At 38.6% G+C, this 21,571-nt stretch overlaps 1 protein-coding gene, 1 long non-coding RNA gene and 1 pseudogene across 5 annotated transcripts in view; 1 reads left to right on the top strand and 2 right to left on the bottom strand.

Moving 5' to 3' along the window:
* Positions 1 to 8,495, bottom strand: part of MCU (mitochondrial calcium uniporter) — a 217,759-nt gene extending 209,264 nt beyond the window's left edge. The window contains exon 1 of one of the 3 annotated variants that reach the window (XM_072823533.1): positions 8,156 to 8,495. In XM_072823533.1, coding sequence (XP_072679634.1) covers positions 8,156 to 8,305 — 150 coding nt within the window. In that variant the 5' untranslated portion in view covers positions 8,306 to 8,495. The remainder of the gene's footprint in view (positions 1 to 8,155) is intronic. The other 2 variants (XM_072823537.1, XM_072823535.1) reach the window with 2 other exon arrangements.
* A 144-nt stretch (positions 8,496 to 8,639) lies between these two features.
* LOC140631521 (uncharacterized) overlaps positions 8,640 to 21,571 on the top strand; it is a 45,479-nt gene continuing 32,547 nt past the window's right edge. For both annotated transcript variants that reach the window (XR_012029062.1, XR_012029061.1), the window contains exon 1: positions 8,640 to 8,723. This is a non-coding gene — a long non-coding RNA (uncharacterized lncRNA). The remainder of the gene's footprint in view (positions 8,724 to 21,571) is intronic.
* LOC140631520 (small ubiquitin-related modifier 1-like) lies at positions 15,206 to 15,762 on the bottom strand (annotated as a pseudogene).

Genomic DNA, 21,571 nt, shown 5'->3' with positions numbered 1-21,571 from the left:
CAACCACTGAGCTAATCCAGGACCCTCAAGAAATGCAAATTAAATCTACAATACAGAGGCACCTGGGTGGCTCAGTCAGTTAAGCATCTGCCTTCTGCTCATGTCATGATCTTACGGTCCTGGGTTCAAGCCCCACATCAGGCTCCCTCCTCAGCAGGGCGTCTGCTTCTCCCTCTGCCCCTCCCTCCCATTGGTACCCTCTCTCTCTTCTCTCTCAAATAAATAAAAACTTAAAAGAAAAAAACCACCCACAATGCAATATCGCTTGAAGCCCAGCAGAATAGTCAAAATGAAAAAGATGAAAAATATCAAGTTTTGGCAATGACATGTAGCAATCTCAACTTCTATATGTTGCTGGTGGGAGTATAAATTGGCACAACCTCTATATCAGTCATAGTATAATCAGGAGACAGAAATCAAAAAAAAAAAAAAAAAGGAGACAGAAATCACACCAATTACTTGAAGAAACAATTTAATATAAAGAATTATTAATAAAGTGCCCTTCTCTAGTTTTAATAATTTTAATCATTGTTCTCTTAGCCAGAGGAATTATAGCTGCTTCCTATAGTTGCTACCCCATGATTCTTTCAAGTTTTCTTTTTACTCTTGTAGTTAGTTGACATCTTTACACCTAGTTAATAATTATTTACAATTATTTCTTCCCAAGTGACTAGTATGGTTTTAGTCTGCTGACTAATATAGAATTGATCCCAGGAGTGATCCAGGAAGCAGACCCTCAAATATAGGATTGAGGAAATGTTATGATCAAGTCTTTGGGTATGAAAGCAGTGCTTAGCTCTTCATCAATAAGAAACATGCTGCTAGAAACCCACATGTGATATATTCACATTTAATCAAATTATCATCTATAGGTGAATGTGATTGTCTTCTAAGTAAGACAAATGTCTTGGGGTTCAAGTGGCCACTGCACTTTATCAATATGGTAATAATGATGACTTCTAGGACTGTGATGTGACCTGAGACCTAGCCATCTACAGACGTAGGTTTTCATGTTATTGGGAGCGGAGTATAGGAGCAAGGGTGTTTAGATTGAAACTGTACAACTTTCATATCCTGGTCACCAGCAAGGATCCTACACATTATAGGAGTAGTTCAGACTTAGAAATCTTTCTGGGAGACTACTCTGTGCATATGGGAGGGATAATTGAGCTACTAATTCAAACTGGCCAAATTACTAAAGCACACATTTCTTTTACAAATAAAAAGATAGCAACTGAAAGATGGAAAGAGAAAGCAACTTGGAAATCATTTAGTTCTATTCTCTCATTGGACCAAAACAAAACAAAAAGAATTTATTGAGACCTAGAGAGGTAAATATTGAGGACCTACTAGCGCTAAGTGCTTTAATATGTATTAGCTTATTTAATCCTTTAACATTATAACTAAGTATTAGTATTCCTGTTTTACAGATAAGGAAATTGAGGTTAAGTAATTTATGCCAACTCAGCAGCCAAACTCAGGAATGAAGGACTCCAGCACCCACACTCAACCATTAATGTAATCTGACTCTCTGGAAGCCAGCACTCTTGATATGCAGTTCAATATGATTTTTTTTTTTTAAGATTTTTGAGAGACAGAGCATGAACAGGGGAAAGGGGCAGAGGGAAAGGGAGAAGCAGACTTCCCACTGAGCAGGGAGCCTGATGCAAGGCTCTATCCCAAGACCACAGGATTATGACCTGGGCCAAAGGCAGATGCTTAACCAACTGAGCCACCCAGGTGTCCCCCAATATTATACTTTTGAAGCTACAATTCAGCATTGCTTTTTCTCACAGGCTGAACAGGGATGCAATGGAGGATAAAGCCACATAGAAAGACCTGAAAAAGATTTCACAGGTTCTCTAATGCAGTCTCCATCCACAGTGATGTCATTGAAGTGTAAGCACATACCTGACTTGCCCAAGTCCACAAAGCTATTTTTTTAAAGATTTTATTTATTTATTCATGAGAATACACAGAGAGGAGAGAGAGAGAGAAACAGGCAGAGACACAGGCAGAGGGAGAAGCAGGCTCCATGCAGGGAGCCCGACGTGGGACTTGATCCCAGGACTCTAGGATCACACCCTGGGCTGAAGGCGGCGCTAAACTGCTGAGCCAGCCGGGCTGCCCCACAAAGCTATTTTTTTCCCAAGGGAGAGGACATTTTATTTATTTGAAAGGTTGTTTTTTGTTCTTTGGGTTTTTTTAAATAATCTCTACACTCAATGTGGGGCTCAAACTCACGACCCTGAGATCAATAGTCCCACGCTCTTCTGACTGAGCCAGCCAGATGCCCCTCACAAAGCTATTTAGTGGTAGAAGCAGAGCTATAATCCAAGTTTCCTAACACTGAGGCAATTTTCTTTTCATTATACTACAAAATTTGCCCCTTCCACATTCTCTCTTTTCAGAGGTGGGTCTTGGTATAGGGTCCAAAGTTCTTATTGACTCTTTAAATGGACCAGCTAATGTGAGATTGGGAAGCTTGTTCATTAAATGCACACAGCTTCTACTTCCTGGTTCGCATTCAATGCCATCTCTAGTTTTATACATTAGCAGATTGGGCAGCTACTATATGCTGTGCTGAAAAGTCCCCTATTTCAAACTCTCTACATGACCTTTGCCTTCATACTTCAAACTCTCTTAGGGTTCGCTCCTTTGGGTTGAAACACTGAAACCTTTGTTAAAATGCCAATGGACAATATAACTAAAGGAAGTTCTCATCAATCCCTTAGCTTGAATTAGTTTATGCAATTAGCACTCATCTCATAGAAGAATCCTGAAGGAGTAGGACTCTGGAGAGATTTGAATTTTCATGGCAGAACTGAACGGCATAGGATGACCTGAGAGAGGTGAGACAGGTCATAGTGGAACCTACAGGGATAGGTCATGGCCATATGAAATCATTGAGCACCTGAAGAGGTGACAAGAAATGAAAAGTCAGAAAGTGGTATAGAAATGGGGTAGAAAATGGAGCACTTTTATACAAATTCAAAAAAGAGACACCCCCCCTTTTTTTAGATTTTGTTTATTTATTCATGAGAGACACACAGAGAGAAGCAGAGACATAGGCAGAGGGAGAAGCAGGCTCCCTGTAGGGAGCTCAATGTGGGACTCGATCCCAGGACCCTGGGATCAGGCCCTGAGCCAAAGGCAGACGATCAACCATTGAACCATCCAGGCATCCCCAAAAAAGAGACCCTTTCTTTTTTACAGATAAAAGTCTCCAATGACTTCTATTGGAGAATGGAACACAGACTAGATTTCTACTTTTACGGCCCAGTTGGAACACTGAACAACCATTTGTGATATAGACTTGTGCAAATCACATGCATCATAATGTCACTGAGAGGCTACCCTCCCTGCCACCCCTGCCATTTCTACTCATTTCCCAAAATAGCCACAGAAAAAAGGGAACTAACCTTCATAATGCCTGGCCACAGCCCTCAATGAATTTACTGAGCTCTTTCTCTGTATAGTCAGTCATCACAAACAACTCACAGAGTTAGATATTACTTTTCCAACTTTACAGATGAGAAATACAATGGCCAAAAGAATTTAGGTAATTTCCCTAAAGCACACAACTAAGACATCATTCAAAGAGGCTAAGTACAGTGTGCAGAGCTGAGTCAAGCTGGGTCTGTCTGATTCGTGCTTATCTTTGTCTCACTAGACCACACCTCTTCACGGAAAACTGCTTCCTAGAGTTTACATAGTCATAGGTTCTCAGTTATGCCAACCCTATTCTTTACTCACTGCGTTGACCATCAATGATCTAATATAACACAGGTAAGCACGCAGGTTTCTCATTTGTAAGTGGACCATCTGGGAGGCAAAATATGGAAACAGAATCTTTGACAAGGTCATAAGAATGTTAATTAAATCTAGATTTTAAAGTATTTTTCTAAAATCTGATAGAAAGAAAAAAATACTGTTAATGATAATATTGAGTACTAGTGGGTTGCCTGGGTGGCTCGGTTGGTTAAGTGTCTGCCTTTGGGCTCAGGTTGTGATGCTGGGGTCCTGGGATGGAGTCCTGCTCAGCGGGGAGCCTACCTATCCCTCTCTCCACCCCTCCCCCAGCTCATGTTCTCTCTTGCTCACTCTCACTCTCTCGTTCTCAAATAAGTAATATCTTTAAAAAATACTGAGTATTAGCTAACAGCAAAGTGTAATGCTGGATGCTGTAATAAACATTATATTACAACATCTTGCTTAATCCTCACAATATCCCTTTGAGGAAAATACTATACAAGCCCCCATTTTTCAGATGAGAAAAATATGATATTGAGAGATTACTTGCTAAAGATCTCCTGGCTGAAGTGGTGGAACCAAGATTTGAATCCAGGATACCTTCTATCACACACTTGTTCCTCCAAATGACCTCCCCTATAATAGACCACTTCAGTACACCATAAAGATCTCAGAGGAAATCCTGTAGTATCTTATAGTATTAACTCAAAAGTAATCACTCTGAGGCCTTAGAGTGACACTATCATGATAAAAATAGCACTGTAAAAGAGATTATGTGTTTTTAAAATAATTCCATTGGTACATTAATTTCTTTGGTATGTTTCAATATCCTAGGTGATTAGCACCTTTTGGGTGAATACCATGTATTTGACTTTTTTCTATTTCCTTCACTCAATCATTATTGAATCATTATTGAACAATATTGATCCTTCACTATGGAGAATGCACCATAGTGCCTAACACTGAGCTTGGTGTATAATAAACTCAAAATTTTATTGAATGATTAGTTACAGAAGGAAGAGGTTTTACCTGAAGTTCTCTTGATGTAGTTTCTTTCTTTCTTTTTTTTTTTTGATGTAGTTTCATAGGAATTAATCATTAATGATTTTGATATCATTACCAATCACTAAGACAATATTCCACAGGTAGGGGTTGCATTAGGATCTATGTTTAGTGTAACAACTTGTAAATTAGTGGTAGTCAGCAAATGCTAGTAATTATAACCATTCTAGGGAGTAAGTAAATTGAAAATAATACTTGTTTGCTTTTTCTCTAACATTTGAAAGGCTTTCTAGTATCTAACATAAGGCTATGCTAATATCAAAAGTTGGTAGCTCAGTTTATCTATTAGTGTCCTCTCCCTTGTTTTACAAAGTAGAGGAAATCCTTTATTTACAGCAAGTCAACTCATACTTCTCACTTCAGACTCTGCCTACAACCATCAGGTTCACTTGAAGTAGTACCCTTAGTGAACCCAAAACAGATATGTATATGGTACCCAGACTTTTGAGGAAGTGCATCTCTACCTTATTGCAACAAAAAGAGCCACAATCTGATGTCTAATTCTAAACTTTGCTGAAGAAATATACAAGAAAAATAGGTATGCAAAACAAATATTCCTACATCCATTTCTCAAAAAGTCATCAAGTAGCCAAAAGTTTATCTAGAAATTACCTCAAAGGTAAAAATAAAAATATTGCCATAGTCTTCTGTGACATAGTGGAAAGGGTAGTGGAAGTGGTTTTGGAGAACTAGATTTTATTTTATTATTTTTTTAAGGATTTTTAAAATCCATTCATGAGAGACATAGAGAAAGAGAGGCAGAGACATGGGCAGAGGAAGAAGCAGACTCCCCGAAAGGAGCCCAAAGTAGGAGTCGATCCTGGACTCTGGGATCACGCCCTGATCCAAAGGCAGACACCTTTGAAGTCAGCCACCCAGGTGAGCCACCCAGGAGTCCCAATAACTAGATTTTATACCCAAGTGTAACTACTATGCAATCTGTGTGGGTAAGATACTCAACCTTTCCTTCCTGATCTGTAAAATAATATTCTCCTCTCTGAGTTGTTGTAAAGGTTAAAAAATAATAATAATAACACACATGAAGTTAAGTGACCCCCTATAAAAGGTCAGTTTAATTTAAGCCAGAAATATTATGTTAAATATGTTTCTTTTTTTCTTTCTTTTTAACAGGAAAAAAACCCAGATTTTTAATAACATGTATGCCTCCTATATACATGGGAGACACCCAGAGAAACTAAGTAACTCCAAAGATGTCTCTTTATCTGCTCATTTGTTGTAGAAAACTAAGAATTATGAAAAAATAAGATCTTTGTTCCTTTGGCCCCTACCTTCCTGGCGTTCTGATTTATATAAAGTTTCACCACCGAGGAAGTCTATGTGAGCTTTCTATCCCTTCCAGCAGGGCAAAATGCCCACGGCCTCATGTAAATACATGAGAAGAGTATCGTGTGTCAGCTTATATAATGAGAATTCATCTCACTGTATTGCGTCTCTTAGAATATTTGGTGAAAAATTTTTTGACTTCTCTATTATGACGGGTCTCATTCATACAAGCTTAAACAGCAGATGTCTTAAATGTAGGACAAAAGATGACACACCCTCCCCACCTTCTGTTTTTCTCTCTTCTCCCCTGGCCTATTCTCAGAGCTTAGAATGGACCCCGTTACATTACTTGTGTACTTAGGCTACGCAATGGACTAGCCAACCCACTGAAAAACTGAGCTTTCAGCCTTGCTGATTCATTCCTTCTTTAAGCAGAGATGATTGTTTCTAACTTATAATGTCTTTTTCCTGACTCCTAATGAGTTTCAGTCAACCAAGATCCTTTTTATATCACACGAGTAAACAAACAGAAGAAATGACAATGTCCAAAGAGAAATCCAACTTGAGATATTTTTTCCCTTAGGTAAGCCAAAATATGAATTATTCTGTCAATTTGCAATGAAAAGTTAACTGAACTCATGCTGGTTTGTCTCTAATAGCATTAGGTTCCCACTTTTTGATGAAGTTCAGTAATTTAGTCCTGCAGCATAATGGCAGGATCAATGGACAAGGAGGTAGAAGACTCTATTTTCAGTTCTAGCTCTGGCTCATTACCATTTCTTTGCCCTGACCATCTTCTATTATTACTTGGAATCTCAATTATATTAGCAATGCAGAGAGATTTAGAAAAACCACCCTGTAAGCTAACAACTTAGATGCAGCAGTCTTATTTCTGCAATTGGTCTATGATTGTGGTCTCAGGCAAGAAATTGTCTAATGTAGCACCTCAGTTTCTTCATCCACAGAGACATGATAAATTGTTTCTCTTTTCCCACCAGTTCCTTCACAGAAATGCAGTAATGGAAATGGTATTGACGTTATAAAATATTTTGATCTCTGTAGCCTGTTGCTATGTAAAGAAAAAGTCCTTATTATATTTCAACTTGCATTTTCAGGTACTTAGTGCTCCCTGAGTTTGCACCATATCAATTACTTTTGGAAAAGATTACTATGGATATTACTATTCTTTGCAGAACCTTTGCAGATATAAAACAGGTCATGAAGAATATGCTTTAAGAAAATAAAATTAGGAACACCTGGGTGGCTCAGTGGTTGAGCATCTGCCTTTGGCTTAGGGTGTGATCCCGAGGTCCTGGGATCGAGTCCCACATCGGGCTTCCTACATGGAGCCTGCTTCTCCCTCTGCCTGTGTCTCTGCCTCTCTCTGTGTGTCTCTCATGAATAAATAAAATATTTTAAAAAAATAACAAAATTATTTCACAAAATTTGTGATCGATTGCTGGCTGCTGACAAATCTTCTGATTCAAATTGTCAACCTAATCATCTTAACTTGAAAGAGACAGCTTGTTCATTCAGTGCTATCGCCATGTTGTCTAGGTAGCAAATACAAGCTAAAAAATGAGGATACCACTCAGTTGATCCAAGTAATTCCAGGATTTTTGTCAAATATCTGAGAAAAGTATGTAGGCAGTAAGGGATCTTAAAATCTAACAATAGTTGATAGATAGCTTCTAATCTTGGTTTTGCATGTGTCAAACCTAAGAATGTTATAGTGATATTCACCTATCTCAGGTAGATAATAAGAGCATTGATAGATAATAAGTATATCCTGTCTAATTGTTAAAAGAATGATTATCCTTACAATGACCATTTTAATTTTTGAAGATTGTGATGGTAATGTACTTTGTTTTACAATCTCTCTTTCTCTTTTTCTCTCTTTTCATATTCAAAAGATGTCAATTGGGATTGTTTCCCATTCAGCTTGATTCGGGGTGCTTTGAATGCTGCTTCCATCTGAAAGGGCATCCTTCTCTAAGCCTTCCTTTTCCTCCTGTAGGCTGTCAGGGGACAATGCAACAGCCAACATACAAATTACCTTTTGCGAATGGCTAAAGATGGTGGTGATTTTATAGCATCCTGGGCAGTCCATGGCCACAAAGTAGGAATCAGGGCTCTGCACCAGGGACTTCTTGTGTTTCTTCTTCTCTTCCGGAAAGAGATAGAGAAGATCCTTCTCAAGGAGCATGTTCTCATTGGGAGGTCGTCACCTCTGGAAAAGCTGTTATATGATCTCTTTGTTACATTAGAATACTAACAGATCCAAAGCTCAGACAGTGAAGGAAAAAAATTCTTAGATTGAGACACGAAATTGTATTAATTCAAAGACAGATCTGAAACCGAGAGATCAATTCATAGGGTAAAAGGAATAGAGGAACATATGTGCCAAAATTTACAGGTAAGGAAGACCCAAGATGTAGAATTGAGCTGGTAACTGACAGAGATTCTAATAGGCAAGTCAGAACTGCATGTGCCTAGCAACAAGTATTGGGGATTGGTCACTAGGAAACTGGAATCCAAAGGCAAGAAATTCAGTTACTTTGGTTACAAGAGATACACATAGAAAACCTATAAAACTCTTTGAAGATATATCGTTCATTCATTCAGTAAGTTTATATTAAGTACCTATATGTGCTAGACACTATTTTAGACACTGGGAAATAAGCAGTGAACAGAACAAAGTTCACTTGTGTAGCTAGTTGGGGTGTCAGGGCAGGGCAGACAATAAACTAGTAAAATACATAGTTTGTCAATAGAAATAAGTTTATGGGGAAAGTTTAAGCGAGGAATTTCTGGGCATGGGAAGAAGAGTTGCAATTTTATTTTACTTTTTTTTTTTAAGATTTTAATTATTTATTCATGAAGATATACAGAGAGAGGCAGAGAGACACAGGCAGAGGGAGAAGCAGGCTCCATCCAGGGAGCCGGATGTGGGACTCGATCCCGGGACTCCAGGATTCCACCCTGGGCCAAAGGCAGACACTCAACCGCTGAGCCACCCAGGCATCCCAAGGAGCTGCAATTTTAAACAGTGATAGAGAAAGCCTCACTGAGAAGTAGGCATAGGCAAAAACAGGCTAGACAAGAGGGAAGCAGAGAGTCATGCAGATACCTATGGTAGAGTGATCCAGGCAGTGAATAAAGCAAATGCAAATATTTTTAAAATATTTTTTATTTATTTATTAGAGATACAGAGAGAGAGAGAGAGAAGCAGGCTCCATGCTGGGAGCCCGACCTGGGACTCCATCCCGGGTCTCCAGGATCGCACCCTGGGCTGAAGGCGGCGCTAAACCGCTAAGCCCCCGGGGCTGCCCAAATGCAAAGAATTGAGGCAGGATCCTGCCCAGCACATTTGAGGAAAAGTAAGGAAGCCATCACAGTTGGAACCGAGTGAGGAAAGGGGGAAGAGTAGGAGATGATGTTAGAGAAGTAAGAGAGAGACACACAAAATATGTTAGGCCCAGAAGATAATTGCAAGGCTTCTGCTGGCTTTACTTTGAGTGAGATGAGAAACTGTCAGAGAGTAGTGAGCAGAGAAAAAGCACACATGATTTATAGTTTAAAAGGATGTATCTGGGGATCCCTGGGTGGCCCAGCAGTTTGGCGCCTGCCTTTGGCCCAGGGCGCGATCCTGGAGACCCGGGATCGAATCCCACGTCGGGCTCCCGGTGCATGGAGCCTGCTTCTCCCTCTGCCTGTGTCTCTGCCTCTCTCTCTCTCTGTGACTATCATAAATAAATAAAAATTAAAAAAAAAAAAAAGAAAATCTCATTTAAAAAAAAAAAAAAAGGATGTATCTGACTATTGTTTTGAAATTAGACCATAAGGAGCCAGATATGGAAGCAAGAGCATTTAGGATGCTATTCCAATAATCTAGGGAAGAAAGGATAGAAGCTCAGACAGGCTCTTGTGCAGAAGTGAGATGCGATTGGGATAGGGATATATTCTGAAGGCGGAGCCCTCAGGTTATGTTAATGGACTTGAAATAAGAGGGGAGAGAAAGATGGGTGTCAAAGATGACACCAAGAGTTTTGTCCTGGGCAGCCCGGTGGCTCAGTGGTTTAGCTCCTGCCTTCAGTCCCGGGCGTTATCCTAGAGACCTGGGAATGAGTCCCATGTTGGGCTCCCTGCATGGAGCCTGCTTCTCCCTCTGCCTGTGTCTCTGCCTCTCTCTCTCTCTCTCTCTCTCTGTGTCTCATGAGTAAATAAAATCTTTATTTTTTTTAAAGAGTTTTTTCCTGAAAAACTGGAAAATGGAGATGCTCTTTATTGATATAGGGAAGAATGTGGGAGGAGTCCTAACCTTCTTTGTGTTCCCATGGCCCTAGTACAATGGAAATGTTCAGTGAATGCCAATAATCTAATCTGAATCTAGTTTCTGTGTATTTGAGATCAGAGTTGTTCTAAATACAGGATTGACTCGTTGGAGTTATTCAATTAGGGTGTGATTCTAGACTCTGGGACAAGGTTAAAAATCATTGATGTGCTACAGCTACCTTATACTAGCTAGCAAGAACCAACTGCTAAATTTTTGGGATACTGCAAGCCAGGTGTTAAACATAGCTGCTTATTAAACTTGTTATATACACTTATAGCTGGTAATTAAAAATAAAGGTAAAAGTACTTAAAATTCATCACTTCCTAATTATTTTCCTACATTTTACCATTTTCTGTGCCCTTGAATTCGTGTTTGCTGTATCCGTATGACAGAAATACTGTATAATGGTGTGCTACTGTGCATCTCTTCCCAACTCTGTTCAGTGATGCTATGTCAGGAGCTTCAAATTGGCCATGGTATGAGTATTTACAATACAGAAATTGGCAAAAGCTACAAATAAGGGATCTCCCCCACCCTTTTCCTGTCCCAGAGCTGGTTAAATCAATAAGTGGAAATTTAGTTATAGCTTTGAGGGCAATGAATGATAGGGGATGAGCAAACTGTTACATACCTTGTAAATACACACAGGTACAGGCACTGCACACAGAGTATTGTATTATGGTTACACAAGAGGTTTTCCCTGTTCTGGTGAGGGAGGGTCGGGGACTGAGGAAATTGCAGAAGGAGGCAGAAGCAAGGAGATTCCACACAGAGAAAGAAAGGCCTTCATGATTGACTAAACTAGGAATTGCTGGAAAAGATTAGCATCTAAGGTCAATCAATGCCTTAATAGAATAAACCTGGAGCAAATTATAAACTGTTAACAGAGGAGATTAACAGCTTTGGATGGGTTATTTGTATATCTGATATTACAAGGGATGAGGAGAAAGTGGAGACTAGTCAATGTCGTGAGTAGTGACTGCCTATCTGTGAAATTTTCTTGTATTAAGAATCTTATAGCTTATTGTCAGGCCTGATAAAAAAGAAAACCTCAAGGATACTAAAGACACTATCTAATTATTCCTGTGAGACAGCTAGAAAAACAGCACAGTTTAGTTTTGTCATTTTTATTTTACAAAAAATGAAGCTGGAATCCAAGGAATGCAATATAACCGGGTTATTGAGGATAACAGTGAGGGAGACAGTTTAGGAGGGAAAAGGTGTTTCATATGTGTGTGTATGTATAACAGACAACAATGAAAAAGCTCACATATTTAGTGATTCATTTTTCAAGAGAAGCAGGAATACTAATATGTATATTAATTACAAATGTGGCAAAAAAATAAAACCAGAAACATGGAAATGACAAAGACTGAAAAATACGTCTTTGAACCCCAATTTTCCTTGAATTTTTCTTTTTTTTAAATGATATATTTTTTATTTTTAAAGATTTTATTTATTTATTCATGAGAGACAGAGAAAGAGAGAGGCAGAGACACAGGCAGAGGGAGGAGCAGGCTCCACGCAGGGAGCCCGACGTGGGACTTGATCCTGGGTCTCCAGGATCAGGCCCTGGGTTGAAGGCGGCGCTAAACCGCTGGGCCACCCGGGCTGCCCCTCCTTGAATTTTTCTACTTGACTGATTCTAAACAGTTCCAAAAGTGTTCTTTTTTTCTTTTTAAAGATTTATTTTATTTATTTATTTATGATAGACATAGAGAGAGAGAGAGAGAAAGGCAGAGATACAGGAGGAGGGAGAAGCAGGCTCCATGCAGGGAGCCCGATGTGGGACTCAATCCCGGGACTCCAGGATCACGCCCTGGGCCAAAGGCAGGTGCTAAACCGCTGAGCCACCCAGGCATCCCCCTGTTCTTTTTTTCTATTCCTTAAATATATTCATTCTTCATTTCCCACTCTCCCCCACTGGCTTTTGGTTCAAAGCTCAATCTTTTTTATTCATAATGTTTTCTCAAAGTTGTTTTGCATAAGACAGTAAGACTTCATATTTAGCAGAATCACTTGGTTTGAGCATTAGTCTTATTTCCCCAGATGTATTTATGGATATGAGGATGTACAGCTACTGAGTAAAAGAAGAGGAACATTTTTTTTTTTAATTTATTTATGATAGTTACAGAGAGAGAGAGAGAGAGAGGCAGAGACACAGGCAGAGGGAGAGGGAGAAGCAGGCTCCATGCACCGGGAGCCCGATGTGGGATTCGATCCCGGGTCTCCAGGATCGCGCCCTGGGCCAAAGGCAGGCGCCAAACCGCTGCGCCACCCAGGGATCCCAAGAAGAGGAACATTTTGATGATTTATGGGTTTATCAAGACTTTGGTGATGTATGAAAGTAACTGTTCCTTGTGCCCTGACTTACTCAATATGATTGTTCAAAATATTTACTGTGTTCCTAAGTGAAAATGGATACTTTATTAGTTTGCATTTCTTTGATTACTAGTGAAACGATATTTTTTTCATTTTGCTCACTAATATTACGTCTTTACTACACATTTCTTTGAGGTTTAATGTGCTTGTATCAATTTGTATGAATTTCTTTATATAAGAAAGATAACAGTCCCTTAAATTTGGTAGTTTTTGCAGACATTTTCCCATTCTCTTGTTGCCTATTCATTTTGGTTACCTTTTTTTTTTTTTTCCATTTTGGTTACCTTAAAACAAAATCATTTTTCCTTTGATTTAAAAAAAAATTGCTGCCAAGAATATAAAATAATCATCACCCAGAAGCTTATTACATATTCTGATCTATTTTCTTCTGATTTTTCCATTGTTTAACATTTTATACCTACTCTTTAATTCATCTGAAATTTATTTTGATGAGAAGATAAGATGATGGGCTAGGGGCACCTGGATGATGGGCACCTTAGCAACCTGGCACAGTTGCTTAAGCAGCTGCCTTCAGCTCAAGTCATGAGCCCAGGGTCTGGAATCAAGCCCAACATCAGGCTCTCTGCTGGATGGGCAGCTGTCTCTTCCTCTCAACCACTTGTACTCTCTAACATGTTTTTTTTTTTTTTCCCTCTCTCAAAAGTTCTTTCAAAAAGAAGATGGTCTAAAATAATTTTTCTTTTTTAAAGTTTTTATTTATTTATTTGAGAGAAAGAGAGAGAGGACAAACAGAGGGAAGGACAGAAGGGGGGAGGGAGAGAGAGAAAGAGAGAGAGAGAGAGGCAGAAGTGGACTCCATACTGACCATAGAGCCTGACATGCGGCTTGATGCCAGGACTCTGAGATCATGGCCTAAGCCTAAGTCAGATGCTTAACTGACTGAGCCATCCAGGTGCCCCTTAACCTATTTTTTTCTAAATTGATAACCATTCTGGGGGCACCTGGCTGGGTCAGTTGCTGGAGCATGCTACTCTTGATCTCAGAGTTGTTAAATTCAAGCCCCATGCTGGGTGTAGAGATTACTTAAAAATAAAATCTTAAATAAGTAGATAGATTGATAACCATTTTTTAAAAAGATTTTATTTATTCATGAGAGACAGAGAAAGGAAGAGACACAGGCAGAGACACATGCAGAGGGAGAAGCAGGCTCCCTGCAGGGAGCTTGATGCAGGACTCAATCCCAGGATTCCGGATAACACCCTGAGCCAAAGGCAGATGCTCAACTGCTGAGCCACCTAAGCATCCCAATAGATAACTGTTTTGGAATGGTTCTTACTTTCTTGACTGACTTGTGAAATACTCTGTATTACACTTTTTTTTTTTTTAAAGATTTACTTGATTTATTGAGAGTGAGAGAAAGAGAGCCCAAGCAGGAGGGGCAGAGGGAGAGAGAATCCCAAGTAGACTCACAATGGATATGGAACCCAACTCAGGGCTTAATCTCACAACCCTGAGATCACAACTTTAGCTGAAACCCTGAGCCAAAACCCAGTGGGATGCTTAACCAACTGCACCACCCAGGCACCCTGCTCCCCACATTATAATTTATTTATTTGTTTGTTTTATGGTTTTTACAAATATTTTGTTTATTTTAATGAAGCTGGTACAATGTCCATTTAAAACCCATATCTCAGGCCAAAAAGTACAAATAAAATAAAAAAGAGCAGTGTTTTGTTGAATACACTTTTGCATGAATAACTTTATTAACTGCTAATGAAAATTAGAACTTTTCTGGGATCTTCTGACAAGACTTTTATCTTAAAATGCTTTCTCTTCAGTGAAGCCATCTTTGGACTTAGTCATTTACTCTCACCATCTCTGTCTTCTCGACTCCAGCCTGATATTTCTCTTCTTTTGGTCCAGATTCTCAAATTTTAAAAGAAGCTTCAAGTTAAGGAAAGGTCATTTTCCCACAGTTCAGTTCTCTGAAAAACTTCCATCTCCCACTGAAAGTCATAGTCCAGTAGTGAAGTAATCATATGCTAGAACTTCAGGGCCAACTGGAAAGTCATCATGAGCACTTATACTGGTCGATCTTATTTATCACAAGCCTGAAAATGCACAGTCCTGGAAAAGGTGGCCTCTCTGTGCACATATGTAATTTTTAAAAAGGAAAGGGCAATATGAAGGGGGCTGAGGTTTGATCACCAAAAATCATCGCAATGAAAACAAGTGATAATGAATAATGGGCACTAGAATTCAAATTACCAAATGTTTTAAAGAGATGGGGTGCCAGTTTTCAATTCCATTTTGTTTTTTTTTGTTGTTGTTGTTGTTGTTCTTTTTTTCGTCTTTTTCCTTTTTTTCCCTTTTTTTCCTTTTTTTTTTCAATTCCATTTTGAACACCACATTACAAAAGAACTACTTTTAAAAATAAAAAAGGATTGAGGGTAAAGAAAAAAATAAAAAGAATATCTAAATCATTCAATGACCCCCTGTTTGTTCCTGATAAACTTCAATCACATCTTCTTCCTCCATTCCCAGTTCTTTTGGAGTGTGATTATCAGCAATTCTCTGACCTTCAAAGAGAAACCTGAGTGAATTCATTGGAACTCTCTGTCTTAGTATGATTCTTTGAGTTTCTTGAGATGTGTTGTCATTTCACTTTGAAATGAATCTCACTGCTATCCTGTCCAATGATTTTGAGTTTAATGTATTCTCCTTCCTTCTTTTTAAATTTTTTTTAATTTTTATTTATTTATGATAGTCACAGAGAGAGAGAGAGAGAGAGAGGCAGAGACACAGGCAGAGGGAGAAGCAGGCTCCATGCACCGGGAGCCCAACGTGGGATTCGATCCCGGGTCTCCAGGATCACACCCTGGGCCAAAGGCAGGCGCTAAACCGCTGCGCCACCCAGGGATCTCCTCTCCTTCCTTCTTATCCCCCAAGTCCTCAGTTGAAGGTTTTCCCTCTGGGTCAGACATGGTGACGGTGGCTTCACCCAGGATCTCCACACAGCAGGCCTTGGGTATGCAGATCCTTGCTCCAGGGTTTACAAATCCATCTCTCTTTCCCACAGCACAACACCCCCCACATTACAACTTAAACTCCAATGTATAATAGACTATTTCTGCACTAGGCTATTTGTTTTTACTTGTACTTCCCTATTGTAATACAGTAGCTTTGGTATATTATTATATTCCATTGGTTTTACCCTATTTATAATTTTAAAATGTCTCAACTATTACTTCATTCCTATTCCCACAGATCAAGTTCTGAATCATTGTACCTGTTACAAAGACTTTGGTAGTAATGACAATCATTTCCCTATTGAAAGAACAATAGTTACTTCCCTAATATTACTAATTATATTAGTAATTATTAATATAAATAAAGAAGTATATAAAGTTATAAAGAAAGAAGTATATAAAGTTAACTCATTTTAGTGAATTCTATAGGCTTGTCTGAAGTACTTTTAGGTCTCAGAATTTGGATGAACTTAAGAGTGGCAGAGGCACCTATGTAGCTCAGTTGGTTAAGCATCCAACTCCTGATCTCAGGCCATGAGTTCAAGCCCTGCATTGATCTCCACACTGGGTATGGAGCCTACTTAAAAAAAAGAAAAAGAAGGGCAGCCCCGGTGGTGCAGTGGTTTAACGCCGCCTGCAGCCCAGGGGCGTGATCCTGGAGACCCTGGATTGAGTCCCATGTCAGGCTGTCTGTATGATGCCTGCTTCTCCCTGTGCCTCTGCCTCTCTGTCTCTATGAATAAGTAAATAAAATCTTAGAAGAAGAAGAAGAAGAAGAAGAAGAAGAAGAAGAAGAAGAAGAAGAAGAAGACGACTTAAGAGTAACAAAAACAAATATGCAAAGTTCTCTTTGGGAGGCTATTTTGTGATTTGTTTTTTTTTTTTTTTTTTTTTTTTTTTTTTTTTTTATTTTGTGATTTGGAAGAAGAAATATTTCTCTTTGAAGCAAATAAATACAAAGAATGTAAAACTCAAGTGATTAAGATATAAATTTACATGCTTTTAAATATATATTTTATATCTTACAATAAACCTTTCACAATGCTTCTGAAACTTAATCCTAAACATTGTGAACAATTTTACGATTACTTGTACTCGTTTTTTTTTTTTTTTATATATATAAAGATTTTATTTATTCATGAGAGACACAGAGAGAGAGGCAGAGACACAGGCAGAGGGAGAAGCAGGCTCCATGCAGGGAGCCCGATGCGGGACTCGAGGCAGGCGCCAAACCGCTGAGCCACCCAGGGATTCCCCCTGTAATCATTGTTCTAATTTAAGTTATTTTCCACATACATTGATTTGTCTAAGTATCACTTAGAGCCTCCTAAAAGTTAAGATTTTCTTTCTCAAATTTATTTATTCTTCAAAAATAATATAATTCTAAGAAACCATACAAAAATTTAGAGAAGTTGGAGCGCTTGGGTGGCTCAGTTGGTTAAGTGATTCTTTTTTTTTTTTTTAAGTGTCTGATTCTTGATCTTAGCTCAGGTCTTAATCTCACCATCATGAGTTCAAGTCGAACACTGAAATCCATGCTAGGCTTGGAGCCTATTAAAAAAAAATTGAGAGAAGTTGAGAGTCTCTATAGTCTAATTATGATAAATATTTTTTGGTACTTAAGTGGAATTTTCATACCTGTATTCATTTCAGCATTATTCATGATATCCAAGATATGGAAACAATGTAAATGTTCATCGATGGATGAATGGATAAAGATGGTGTATATATAGACAATGAAACAATATTCAGCCTTAAAAAAAGAAGAAAATCTTGCCGTTTGCAACAACATGGATGAACCTGAAGGATATTAGCTAGGGGAGATAAGCCAGATTCAGAAAGACAGATACTGCTTCATCTCACTTATATGTGGAATCTAAAATAATTAAACTGAAACAGAAAGGAGAATGGTGGTTGTTTGGGGCTGCATGAAGAGAGAAATGGGGAAATACTGTCAAGGGATACAAAATTTCACTTATACAAGATGAATAAGTTGTGAAGCTCTGATGTGCAACAATGTAACTATTTGAAATTGGTTACATTTGAACTTTGTTAAGAGTATAGATCTTAAGTGTTGTCACCACATATGCACCCAAAAGGTAATTAGGTGAAGTGATAGATTATGTTAATTATCTTGACTGTGATGATTATTTAACAATGTATACATATATCAAACCAAACTGTACATCTTAAATATGTAAAAAAATTTTTTGAGAGATAGAGAGTGGGGGAGTGGGGAGAGAGGGACAGTTGGAGAGGGAGAGAGAAAATCTTAGGCGGTTTCCATGCCCAGAGCAGGGCTTGATCACACAATCCTGAGATCATAACCTGAGCCAATATCAAGAGATGGACACTTAATGACTAAGCCCCTGGTGTCCCTCTACAATTTTAAAATTGCCAATTATATCTCAATAAAGGATGCAGAGGAGAGTAAAAATTAAATGTCAACAAGAACTACTAAGCTTTTATGCTTTTAAATGTTCTCTGCATGGCTCTACTACACCAGCTTCTCTTTAATATATGAGTATGACTCAGATGAAAGGTAGCATAAATATTCAATTTGAAGTATTTTCCTAGTAGTCTATGATAGCTCTTCAGAGTTTTATTTGCAGTTGTTCCTAACAATGTTTAAGTTTTTTTATTATGTGACAAAGGCGTTAGCCCTCCAAAAATAACCTGGAAACGGGACTTGCCCAATAGCAACAGAGCTGTTCTTTGTAAATGGGAAGCATAAGGCATGAGTGGGAACTCACAAAAACAGCTTTATGTGCCCTACATTTCTTCTTCAAAATGATTCTATCAAAGATATTTTATTATAATCTTGGTTTCTGTTATAATTGGCTCCCATTTCAAAAGAAGCTGGCCATGTTAGAAAGAATGTCAAGAGTATCCAAGGGTTCTTCGTTTGTATGTTTCCTTTGAGATATGATTTAATTTTCTCATCTTGCTTTATAAACTCTTGCTGATAAAACATATATCTTCTACCTGTGATTTGTCATGTTTCTTTACACTGGATATTTATACATTTTCTAGATCACTGTAATTACTTCATTTCCGGTAGCTGAACCTTGTTTTTGTTATCTTAATAAAACATAAATGATGTCTGCTTTGGAACTGGGTTTGTTCAGGCCACTGAATAACCACACCCTTATAATTAGAGATTTGGTAGTCACCGGGGAGTGGTACAGTCAGCACCAAAATATTATGCCACAGGCATTTATGTAAACACTATTTTTGAATGAATCTGAAAACCAGCCAAGAGATTCATTAAACACCAGGGACATGATGCTTATTCTTCATCTCTATGAAATTAATAAGCTAAAATTTTGGTAAGAAATATCTCACAGTTGCAAAAGTACTACTTTTTATACTTTCTATAGCTCAGAGAAAGTCTGCTTGCTCCACCCCCATGTTAACTAATAATCTACAACTGTTAAAATTATGCTGGGAAAATTTAGAATAAGGAGACTCTGAAGGAGAAGTGATAAGAAATCAGTAAATGTCAGCTTTAGTGCTTTTTCAGAAAACAGTCAAAAGCTTTTAAGAACTATCTGCAGCAACAAGGGTGGGTAAGTAAACTATAATTAACTTACACAATGGAATACTTGGACTTCCGAGCCTCCAGAACCATGACAAATAAATTTTTGCTGTTTGAGCCACCCAGTCTATAATATTTTGTTATAGCAGACTGAACAGACTAAGACATTATTCTTGGTAAAGCAGACACCTATATAGAATACTATATAGTCATTAAAAATAATGAGTAATCGGGATCCCTGGGTGGCGCAGCGGTTTGGCGCCTGCCTTTGGCCCAGGGCGCGATCCTGGAGACCCGGGATCGAATCCCACGTCGGGCTCCCGGTGCATGGAGCCTGCTTCTCCCTCTGCCTGTGTCTCTGCCTCTCTCTCTCTCTCTCTGTGACTATCATAAATAAATAAACATTTAAAAAAAAATAATGAGTAATCTATCTTTACTGACATGGAGAGATTTTTTTTTTTTTAAAGATTTCATTTATTTATTCATGAGTGACACACAGAAAGAGGCAGAGGGAGAAGCAGGCTCTATGCAGGGAGCCCGATGTGGGACTAGATCCCCACACTCCGGGGTCACGCCCTGAGCTGAAGGCGATGTTCAACCACTGAGCCACCCAGGCGTTCCCATGGAGAGATATTTATAACACATAAATTGATCAAAGGAGTTTATAAAAAACATGATCTCACTTTTGTTTAACATAAGAAAAAAAAGTACTAACATGCATATATGTATTGAAAGATATGTATCAGGACACCTGGGTGGCTCAGTGGTTGACCGTCTGCCTTTGGCCCAGGGCATGATCCTGGAGTCCCCGGATTGAGTTCCACATCGGGCTCCCTCATGACGCCTGCTTCTCCTCCTTCTGCCTGTGTCTCTGCCTCTCTCTCTTTGTGTCTCTTCTGAAGAAATAAATAAAAATTTTTTTTAAAAAAGAATAAGAAAAGATATGTATCAAAAATATCATTTTCAGGGGCACCTGAGTGGCTCAATGACTGAGCATCTGTCTTTGGCTCAGGTTGTGAACCCAGGGTCCTGGGATTGAGTCTGCATCAGGTGTTGAACTAAATATAATTTTAATTTCCTTCAGTTTTTTTTTTTGTATTTTCTGAATTTTTTACAATGACTATCTTATCAATTTCATAATCAGAAAAGACAAAAAGGATATTTCTAATCAGAAATGACAGGATATTTCTATTAAAATATATATATAATTGTTTACTGATATATATATATATTTAAAGCTTATTGTTTATTGATCCTTGCACTTTAACCTCTCTCTTTCTCCATCTTTCAATTCTGTTTGCCTCTAATTGGTGTACTGGTACATAAAGGTCCTAGTGACAAAATGGGAAAGATGACTGTTGCTGACTCCAGACTCCAAAAAGGTATCCACAATTAAGTCCAGCAGATAGAGACAATCTCTCCTATTGCTCCAGCAGAAAAATTGCAGGGCAGACTGATTGTCCTAACATTAATTAGAAACCAAACTATGGGGACACCTGGGTGGTTCAGTGGTTGAGCATCTGCCTTAGGCTCAGGGTGTAATCCTGGAGTTCCAAGATCCAGTCCCACATTGGGCTCCCTGCATGGAGCCTGCTTCTCCCTCTGCCTATGTCTCTGCCTCTCTCTCTCTCTCTCTCTCTCTGTGTGTCTCTCTTTAATAAGTAAATAAAATCTTAAAAAAAAAAAACAAAAAAACAAAAAAACGGAACCAAACTGTGGAGGGGATTAAGTGGGAGTGAATAAGAGATGTAATTTTCTGATGGAACAGGTCTGGCCAGGGAGGACAGAGTCTACCTTGAGTTGGTTCCCGATAGAAAAGAGGGGTTTACCACCTGAAGAAGAGAGGAGGAAATGATATTGAGGAGACTAAAATAACAACGATCTATTCCAATACTCATTCTAGACACTCATAATAATGATAATGAAGTTCTTAAAAAGTTACCATGGGGTATAGACTGGCTGGCTCAGTCTATAGTGTATGCGACTCTTGATCTCAGGGTGGTGAGTTCAAGCCCCATATTGGGCATAGAGATTACAGACACACATACATATATACATAAGAGTCACCACAGAATTTTTCAATGTTTGAAAATTGGAAACCACCATTCAATACCTAAACCACAGTGCTTACTCATTCAATAAATATTCATCAAATATATACTATGAACATAGAAGTCTATATTCTACGGGAATGAGCAGTAAAAGAACAAACAAAAAAACAAAATA

The sequence above is a fragment of the Canis lupus genome, chromosome 4 (genome assembly GCF_048164855.1).
Source record: "Canis lupus baileyi chromosome 4, mCanLup2.hap1, whole genome shotgun sequence".
In the NCBI taxonomy this organism is placed as follows: Eukaryota; Metazoa; Chordata; class Mammalia; order Carnivora; family Canidae; genus Canis; species Canis lupus.
This window is presented reverse-complemented; position numbering and strand designations above follow the sequence as displayed.